This window comes from Tauraco erythrolophus, chromosome 12 (assembly GCF_009769465.1).
Source record: "Tauraco erythrolophus isolate bTauEry1 chromosome 12, bTauEry1.pri, whole genome shotgun sequence".
Classification (NCBI taxonomy): Eukaryota; Metazoa; Chordata; class Aves; order Musophagiformes; family Musophagidae; genus Tauraco; species Tauraco erythrolophus.
In genome coordinates, this window is record NC_141476.1 from 10,572,225 (window position 1) to 10,581,271 (window position 9,047).

Here is a 9,047-nt window from a genome sequence, read left to right on the forward strand (position 1 = left end):
CCATGGCGGGCCCTCGGGACCCTCCTCCATCCCACCCCAACACCCTCAACGCCCAGCCCAGCCTCACGGACCCGGGCAGGGGAAGCTGCACCTCCCGCGGGGGCGCACCAGCCAGAAGCAGACCCCAACCCCCCAGGAACAGGGGAGGCCCCCCCAACCCTGGCACCCCAAGGCTGAACAGGGGAACAGGAGGCAGTGACAGTGCTGGGATGTTCTGTTTATTGAGGTGATGCTGTGGGGCGCCCCAGGGGGCTGCGCCAAGGCACAGCGATGCTGGGGGTGCACAGGGAGCCCCGAGGAAGCAGCACCACGACAGGGTGGCAGCGGCGGGTCCCTCAAGCCTTGCCAGGGTCCTCCTTCAGCGTCACTGTGCGGTTGAACACCATCTGGGGAGAGGCAGAGGGTCAGCCTGGAGCCCCCAAGCAGGCAGGGGGAGCCCCGCTGCCCCCTCCCCAGGGCTCACCTTCCCCTCCTCGCTGTCGGGATCCACAGAGAAGTAACCCAGCCGCTCAAACTGGAACTTGTCGAAAGGCCGGGCAGAGAGGACGGAGCTGTCAACCAGGGCGTTGGGGACCACACGCAAGGAGTCCTGGCAGGGGGAGGCAGCTCAGCCAGCACCCCCGGCCCCTCTGCCCCCTACACAGCCCCTCTCCCCACCGGGACAGGGCAGAGCCCTGCCCAGGGAGAGCCAGGGGTTGCATGGAAGTGGGTACCTCCGTCGTAGGTGCAGGAGGTCCCAAGCTCCCCCTGGGCCTGTAACCCCAGCTCCTGCCACTACTCACAGGATTGAGGTCACTCAGAAAGCCACCAGGCACCTCCGACGGATCCTCAGGATTTTTGTGCAAAAACCTGCCATGAGACAGTCTCATCCCAAAGCCACGTGAGGGGACGCGGTGCCCCGTGGCAGCAGCTCACAGGACCCTACAGCAGCATCTTCCCCGCCAAGGAGCCGGGCAGCCCCCAGCAGCGCCCACTGCTGCACGGCCACACGGCCGCTCCAGCACCGCTGAGCTTGCACCCACGCCTCTGCAGGTGGCCAAGTACTCACAGCCGCTCGTAGAGCCGCACTTCACACGCCAGCGGCTCCGATACCCAGTGGATGAAGGCTTTGGGCTTCTCTGCCACGTCTGACTTGGTGCAGGTCACCTCCAGCTCGATCACGTGCCCGCTGGCGTCCTGGAGAAGAGAAGATGAGATGAGCCAAAAGGCAGCAGCCTCATCCCACAGGGCAGCCCCGAGGCCAAACCGATAGCCCCCAACTCAGGGCCACCTTGCTCCCTGCTGTGTGAGGCACAGGGCTGGCAGGGAGCTGCCACACAGGCAGCCTGCACCCGTGCTGTGCCCATAGCGCCCAGCCCAAACTGACCATCGCTGCCCTGCCCTGGTGGGGTATGGCCATGTCCTGACATCCCACAGCCCAACCTCGTGTCACCAGTGCCCAGAGCCACCCACCTTGATGACGTTCTGGACGGCAATCACATAACCAGCGTGGCGCAGCCCCACCGGCTGCCCAGGGGCCAGGCGCTTGTAGCCCTTGTCCACCTCCTGTGAGAGAGTTCACAGCTGCACGAGGGGTCCCAGCACAGGCAGCAAGTCTCTGCACCCAGCATGTCTCTCTGTCCCCATAACTGCGTCCCTCAACCAGCTCCTGCTGCCCCTGGGATCAGCACACCCAGGGCTGTTTGAACTCCCATGTTGCTGCGGGACATTCCCCAGTGCACAGGCCACGTGTGGGCACCATTGGTTGGATGTGTCCTGGCCAGGCTGAGGGCAATAGGCATTTCCCTGGTGCCCAGCAGAACTGCTGGCACATTTGGGAGTTGCAGTCAGATGCCAGGACACCCACTGTGTGCTGTGCAGCATCAGCGCTGCTCCCAGCACTGCCAGGCTCCCGCTGCCTGAGCCATAGCTCCTGGGAGTGACAGCAGGACGGCCCACTGGGCATGGCTCACCTCCCTGAAGTCCGTCTCCTCGATGTAGATGGTGGGCTGGAAGGGCACTTTGTGAAAACCCCGGCTCTCATCGGCTGGAAAGTTGGGCACAAGGACCTCGAGTGCCTGGGGAGAAGGAGGGGGTGAGTGCTGACCTTGGGGAACCCCACTCCCACCCCAGCCCGCAGCAGTCTCACCTTCAGGGCAGGGAAGTTGGTGATGGTGACCTTGAGAGGCTCCAGGACGGCCATGGCGCGGGGGGCCTGCTCATTCAGCACCTCCCGTGCACATGCCTCCAGCAGATGTGGCTCCATTGTCGCTTGGGCCACCGTCACACCAACCTGCAGGACAGCCTGCTGTCACCACACTGGCCAAGGGTCGCATCCACCTGCCCTGTCCCATCCTGTCCCTGGCACATACCCGGGCACAGAAGTTGTTGATGGCCTCGGGGGGGAAGCCTCGCCGGCGCAGGGCTGTCAGTGTGAAGAGCCGTGGGTCATCCCAGTCCCTGAGAAAACACTGGTGTGACAGCCAGGTGTGCCCCAGGTGAGAGCCACCACCCTGTCTGCTGGCCCTGCTCCTACCTCACAGCACCCGTCTCCACCAGCCGGATGATCTTCCTCTTGGAGACGACAGTGTAGAGCAGGTTCAGGCGCCCGTACTCCCACTGCACGGGGCAGTAGACATCCAGCGCGTTGCACAGCCAGAAGTAGGAGGAGCGCCTGCAAGGGAGGCATAGGCACAGCCCGGCTTAGCTTCACACCCACCCACAGCCCCTCGCACCCACCACCTGGGGCCGTGCCATGCACGGTGCTCACCTGGCCTGGAACTCTTTGGTGCAGAGGGAGTGTGTGATGTGCTCGATGGAGTCGCAGAGGCAGTGTGTGTAGTCATACGTGGGGTAGATGCACCTGCAAGGCAGATGCAGTCAGCCCTGGGGCAGAGCCCCATGCTGTGCCCTTCCCGAGACCTCCCCGCTGCCAGGAGACACAGGCTCATCCCCGCCACACGTGCCAGGACACCACAGGCCCTCCCTACCACTTGTCCCCGGTGCGGTGATGCGGAGTGAACTTGACACGGTAGGCGACGGGGTCCATCTTCCCATCCTCCATCACCAACTTCATCCGCAGCGTGGCCTCCCCCTCCCCAAACTTGCCCTTTCGCATGTCCTGTGGAGTGGAGGGAAGCTGTTGGCTGAGCCATGGACCCGGAACCCACGGGCATGCAGCACCTGCGCCCAGCCAGGAGTACCTCGAAGAGCAGGAGTGACTCCTCTATGGGCCGGTCCCGCCACGGCGAGGGCGGTGGGTTGTGGCCCTTGATCTCCTCGACCTTCTGATGGCAGACATATGCTTGGCCTCTGTAGGGGGGACACATGGTCACCAGATGTGAGCAGCCCATCCCCTGGGAAATGAGGAGCCCCAGCTGCAGTGCAGGACATCCGCACCGCCCCAGTATGCTCACCTGCGGATGAGCTCCAGGGCCCAGGTGTAGAGCTGGTCAAAGTAATCTGACGCGTGGGTCACTGCATAGGGCTGGTATCCTGTGGGGACAGGGAGATAGAGTGGGTTGGATGCACCCTCAGGGCCCAGCAGCAGGACCTGCATGCAAGAATGTCCCCAGCAGCACCTGGCCTGATCCTGCCCTCCCCAGCTTGAGCCATACCCAGCCACTCCACCATCTCCCGGATGGCTGTGAAGTACTTCTCCTCCTCCTTCTCAGGGTTGGTGTCATCATAGCGCAGGAAGCACACGCCACTGTTGGCCTGGGATGGGAGGACAGTTAGCAACCGCTCCCTGAGGGACCACAGGGCCAGGCCAGCGGCCAAGCAGAGCAGGGAGGTAGGGTTCAGGGGAGCTGCCAGCGGGGCTTGGTGATTCTCACCTTGGCGTAGCCAAAATTGAAGTTGATGGCCTTGGCATGGCCAATGTGCAGGATCCCGTTGGGCTCAGGAGGGAACCGTGTCCGCACCTGCAGGGGGAAGGGGACACCTCTGTCCTTCAGCAGGAGAATCTCCCCACTTCCAGACAGCGGAGGCACTGACATGAGCCCCCTACGATCCCACAGGGCCCCCCATGCCAGAAGGGTGCTGCCTCTGGCCATGCCTCTGATGAGCTGTGTGTCCCTTCAGCACCCCACCCACCAGGCTGGAGCCTGGCACAGCAGTGCTGCCTTCACGCAGAACTGCTGAGCTGGAGAACATGGCCTCACCTGCCCACCTGTGATTGCCAGGTGCTGCTTAAGCAGAGCCATGGTGTTGGGCGTCACCACGTAGCCTTCCGTCTTGTAGTTCTCTCCTGCAGGCAGAGGACGCTCAGGGTTGCGGCAGCACCCCTCTAAACCAAGCCAAGCCCAGCAGCTGGCAGAAAAGGACACCCAGCTGGGCCAGTCGCCCACAGCACAGAGAGCTGGGTTCAGGTCCTCCACATGGCAGCAGCTACTTGCGCTCACCCGGCTTGTGGAACTTGAGGGCTTCTCCTCGCAGCTGTTCCAGCAGCGACCGTGTCTCCGTGCCTTCCTCACCTGCAGAGAAAGATGCGGCTGAGGAGGGGCCTGACCACAGCTCCCAGGGCCCAGCTCGGAGGAAGGTCCCAGCCAGGAACCGGAGAGCTGAGGAAGCTGCCTGCAAGAGGACAGTCTCTTACCATTCTCCACCACAGCTGCCTTCTGCTTCTCCGCCGGGGCTATCCGGGCCTTTGCAGCCTGCAGGGACCAGCACAGCATCCTGAGTGCCCAGCCCTGGCACATGCCTTCCTCTCTGGGCCCAGCCTGCTGCCCTCAGCCCTTCCTCAGACTCATGCCCATGGCAGCAACTGGGCCCAGAGCAGCTATTTGGGATCCTGCCTGGACACTCAGCAAGGAAACACCATCCCAGTTCCCAGCTTTCCCCTCCCCCTCACCTTTGGTTTCTTTTCCAGGTCAGCTTCAGTCTTTGGCCCCAGCAAATGCAGCACCTGGGAAAGAGATACAAACAGCAGTAGAAAAGGCTCCCAGTGCCCCAAGGCCTGGAGGTGGCCCTGTTCAGCTGTCACCCCTCACCCTGCCCACACCTGCCTGGGACAGGGTGCCCCAGCGCCAGGCCCTCCCACGGGCCAGGCCAGCAGGTCCCCCACCAGGCATAGCATCAACAGGGAACATCATACCAGCGCCTGACCCGCTGCCCTCACACCCACCTGCAGGTCCACCTCGTTCTTGATAGTCTTCCCGTCCGCCCACCGCAGCCGGCTCCGCGCCTCCCCTGCGGACAGGGCACCTCATGGGTGAGGGGCATGGCCCAGCCCTGGGGGCTTCAGCCAGGGCCGCTGACTCAGGACACTGCGGCCAGTGGCTGAAGGCAACCCTTGCCCCCAGGGCTGTCCCTGGCACAGGGCACCACAGGCAGCTGCCACCCACAGCCCTGCGCGTGCAGGGAGCGTAGCAGGACATCTTCCCTGCGTCGGGTGGGCTGAGGCCCAGCGCCGCAGCAGCTGGGGCCAGGGCAGCCCATGGCAAAGGGCTGGCTCTCAGGATCCAGAGGGATAGGAGTGCCAGGCAGGGGCTGCCCCAGCACCCCACACTCACCCATCAGCAGCCCCATGTTGAAGTGGTAGCGCTCCGCCAGCAGCTCCGCTCGGTGCTCGCCGATCACAGCCTCCACCTGCGGAGCGGGACCGGAACCCAGCAGTGAGCAAGGCAGGCAGGGAGCGCCAGGGCCTGCCAGTACGTTCCGTCCAGCATCCCCGACGCTGTCCCCGCAGGGCGGGCAGGGCCGCGGCCCCACTCACCGCCTCCTCGATCTGCTCGGGGGTGACGCACACCCCCACGCCGCAGGCCCGCTCGAAGTCTGCTGCATCCAGGGGCTCCAGGGGATGGCTCCTCACGTACTCCAGGGCGGCTGAGGACAGAGCGGGGGTGAGGAGCGGGGCCCTCCCCGCCGGGGCCGGGGGGGTCCCGGGGCCGCACGGTACCGCTGAGCTGCAGGTCGGTGAGGATCTCCCTGCGGGCGATGTAGCCGACGAGGAAGCCGAGGTGCTTCGGGTCCCTGAGGCGGGCGGCCGCATTGTACAGCAGCGTCCCGGTGGCTTTGTCCAGGGCCGGGCCCAGCGCGCTCCGAGCCTGCCGTCACCGCGGGGCAGCGTCAGGGCCGGCCCGGGGCGAACCCTGGCGAACCGGCAGCCTCGGGGCGGGGCGAGGGGCAGAGGGACTGCCGAGGGCAGAGGCCGCTCGGCGGGGTAGGGAGGAGGCGGGGCCGGGAGGGGAGTCCCAGGGAGGGGGCGAAGTCCCGGGAGTGACGCCGCCTCGCCGAGCACCGGGGGATCGAGGGACCGGCGTGGGGGGCCCGCGGCGGGCGCACCTGCAGGACGGCCCGGCGGAGCAGCGTGCTGAGCGCCCCATTGCGCAGCGTCTCACGCGCTTTGGCCTCGCTGAGGCCGATGCTGGTGAAAAGCCCCAGCGCCTCCTCCGCCTCTCCTGCTGTCATCGCTCCCGCCGCCGCCATGCTGCTGCTGCTGCTGCCGCCGCCGCCCGCCCGAGGGACGGGACCACGCCCAGCCAATCGAATTGCGGAGGGCGTCTCGCTGGCATTCGTCGAGCCAATCGACAGTGAGAGAGTTCCGCCTCCACCAATGGGACGGGGGAGCTCGGCGACGGTTCCGCGAATAGGCGCGTAGAGGGCGGGGCCAAGCGTGCGGCCCGTTGCATCATTTAAAGAGCCCACCGGCGCCGGCGGCCACGTGGGGGGCGTGGCTGGAGGCGGGGAGGGGCGGGGCCGCCGCCGTTGCCGGGCCCCGCCCTCCCGGCGCCCCCTGCCCCGCGGCCCTTTGTGCTCGCCCGGCCGCCGTAGCCCGCTCCGACCGGAGCCGTAGCCCGCCGTGAGCCCGGCAGCAGTGCCGCCTCCCCGTGTCCCCACCTCCCCCGGCGACCCCGAGGACGGGCCCATGGGGGGACGCATGCCCCGGGGCTCGCGCGGGGGTCGCGGTGGCTGCCCCAGCCCGGTGTGTGCGGGGCCAGGTCGGCTGCTGTCCCCCCGGCTGCACCAGCCCAGTGCCTCTGGCTCCCCCACACCGCTGTCCCCTCCAGACCGGCGTCCCGCCGCTGCCCCAGCCCCTGGCCTGCTGTCCCCTAGTCCGATGTCAGGTTTCCCCAGCCCCGTGTCCCCCGGCTCTCCCAGCCTGGTGTCCCTTGGCCCCCCAGCCCAGTGTTCCCCCACTTCCCTACCCCCCATGTCCCCCCAGCTGCTCCAGCCTGTTGTTCTCCCCAGCCCAGTGTCCCCCGCAGCTGCCCCAGCTGAGTGTCTTCCCACTCCCCCAGCATGATGTCCTCTCCAACCCAGTGCCCCCGCTGCATGGTGTTCTGGCTCCCCCAGCCTGGTGTCACCAGTTATCACCAGTCTCCTCCAGCTTCCCCAAACTGGTGTCCACCCCAGCCCAGTATTCCCCCCGGCCCGGTGTCTTCCAGCACCCCCAAGCGCATTCCCACCCCAGCAGCAGCAGAAGCAGATGGGGAAAAGGGTTTATTGGTAACATCCGTCGGGTGGAGACACCATCAGGTCCTACCAGCCAGAGCCAGCCGGAGCCACCGGACACAGCCAGGCGAGACGGATCCCAGCTCCTCCATGGGTGGGTCAAGCAGGTAGCACCTGTGCCCCTGGGGGTCCCACACCACTGAGAGGACAGAGGCGGTGCCCAGTGCCGGGACGGAGCTATGGCTCTGTCCCCTCAATGGCTGCCTGCTCCCTGCCTGCAGCGGGCAGAGGCTTCAGGCTATAGCGGGCACTGATATTGGTACCGGAGATGCTGCGGTACTCGCCCGTCTCTGTACGAACGGCTTCGTTCTGGGTGATGGTGAGCAGGACAGGGACGGAAAGCGTCACCTCTTTCCGCAGGACCTGGATGCTGAGCGCTGTGCGCGGGGGTATCTTTGCCGGCAGCTGCACCTCCACGCGTTCCCGGCGGGTGCTGGATTCGCTGCGTCCTTTCTGCACCGTGAAGACATTAGAGGCTTCCACAGTCAGTGTGAAGGAGAGCCCAGCTTTGAGGCTGGTGGCGTTGCTGAAGTGGAAGCTCTGCCAAAGCGTGGTGCTGTACTCGCGGGTGCTGCTGGCTGCCAGCACCTGCTCCGACTCCGTCTCATTCACCCCCTCGATCTCATCCACCAGCACCTCCCGCTCCTCTTCCACACGCTTCTGCTCCCAGAGGAGACGTGCTGAGACCAGGGGCTGCCCGGGCCGCAGCGGGCGCAGATGGGACAGCCGAGCCTGGAAGTTCAGCTCAGGTTTGTAGTCAGCAAGATGCTCACCGGGCCATGCCAGGCAGTGCCAACCGCCCCGGCCAGGGTGCTGGTAGAGCAGCCAGACACCATCGCTGCACCACATGGGAGGCCACCCGGTCGTTGAAGTACCCATACGCCAAGTTGGTCTCCTCTGTCACCACCTTGCAGGCGCCTTGGAAGTTAGGGCGCTCGTAGAGGGTGATCTGGGGGTCCCCCAAGTCATGGTGCACCAGGCGCAGCGCCGAGAAGCTGTTGGGCCGCTCCACGGAGGGGTACTCACCCTCCTCAAAGGCGTGCAGCTCCCCCTCGTACTTGGGGTCCGTGTAGGCGATCCAGGGCTGCCCCACCACCTTCAGGGAGGCAATGCAGTCCCCGAAATCCAGCTCGTGCAGGTCAGGCACATCGCAGGTGAATTCCCGGCTCAGCCCCTTGAAGTCGGCACGCTCGTATACCGTGATCCGATTCATGGTGCTGCAGGTGCCTTCCCCCGCGAGGGCACAGCATGCGTCAAGTCCGCTCGTGTGGGGTCGTGGGTGCTACGGGAAGCCCGTAGGGAAAGCCCAGCCAGCAATGGGGGCCTCTGGCACGCCCTTTCCTCCCCTGTCCTCTGTCACCTCTTTGACCACCTCCGCCCGGTCCCCACACTCTCACCGTCTGTGCCAGCAGTGCCCCGACACCAGCCCGTGGCTGCACCTTTTACGAGAGGGTGGTGGGGCCCGAGCGTGCTGCGACATGAAGCAAAGGCGATGACAGTGCTCGCCCCCGCACCCGCACCCAGCCCCGCTCCCGTGGACAGGAACCAGCCAGGCCCCGCACGGCCACACAGCAGCCGGTGCACCGGGATGCCAGCCAGTCCCGCAGACCAGC

General features: G+C 66.0%; 1 protein-coding gene and 1 pseudogene across 1 annotated transcript; both read right to left on the reverse strand.

Moving 5' to 3' along the window:
* Positions 1 to 279: 279 nt before the first annotated feature.
* QARS1 (glutaminyl-tRNA synthetase 1) lies at positions 280 to 6,408 on the reverse strand. The gene is made up of 24 exons (XM_086618966.1): positions 6,265 to 6,408; positions 5,879 to 6,026; positions 5,696 to 5,805; positions 5,493 to 5,568; positions 5,105 to 5,169; positions 4,832 to 4,885; positions 4,577 to 4,634; positions 4,383 to 4,454; positions 4,143 to 4,228; positions 3,816 to 3,902; positions 3,597 to 3,696; positions 3,396 to 3,474; positions 3,183 to 3,291; positions 2,970 to 3,100; positions 2,750 to 2,842; positions 2,516 to 2,653; positions 2,352 to 2,439; positions 2,129 to 2,272; positions 1,953 to 2,057; positions 1,453 to 1,545; positions 1,049 to 1,176; positions 783 to 849; positions 464 to 589; positions 280 to 386 (listed from the first exon to the last, which is right to left on the reverse strand). Exons 1-24 carry the CDS (start codon positions 6,406 to 6,408, stop codon positions 336 to 338), a joined length of 2,352 nt encoding a protein of 783 aa, XP_086475092.1. The 3' UTR covers positions 280 to 335.
* A 1,203-nt stretch (positions 6,409 to 7,611) lies between these two features.
* On the reverse strand, positions 7,612 to 8,647 carry LOC104373534 (epidermal differentiation-specific protein pseudogene; annotated as a pseudogene).
* Positions 8,648 to 9,047: the final 400 nt, after the last annotated feature.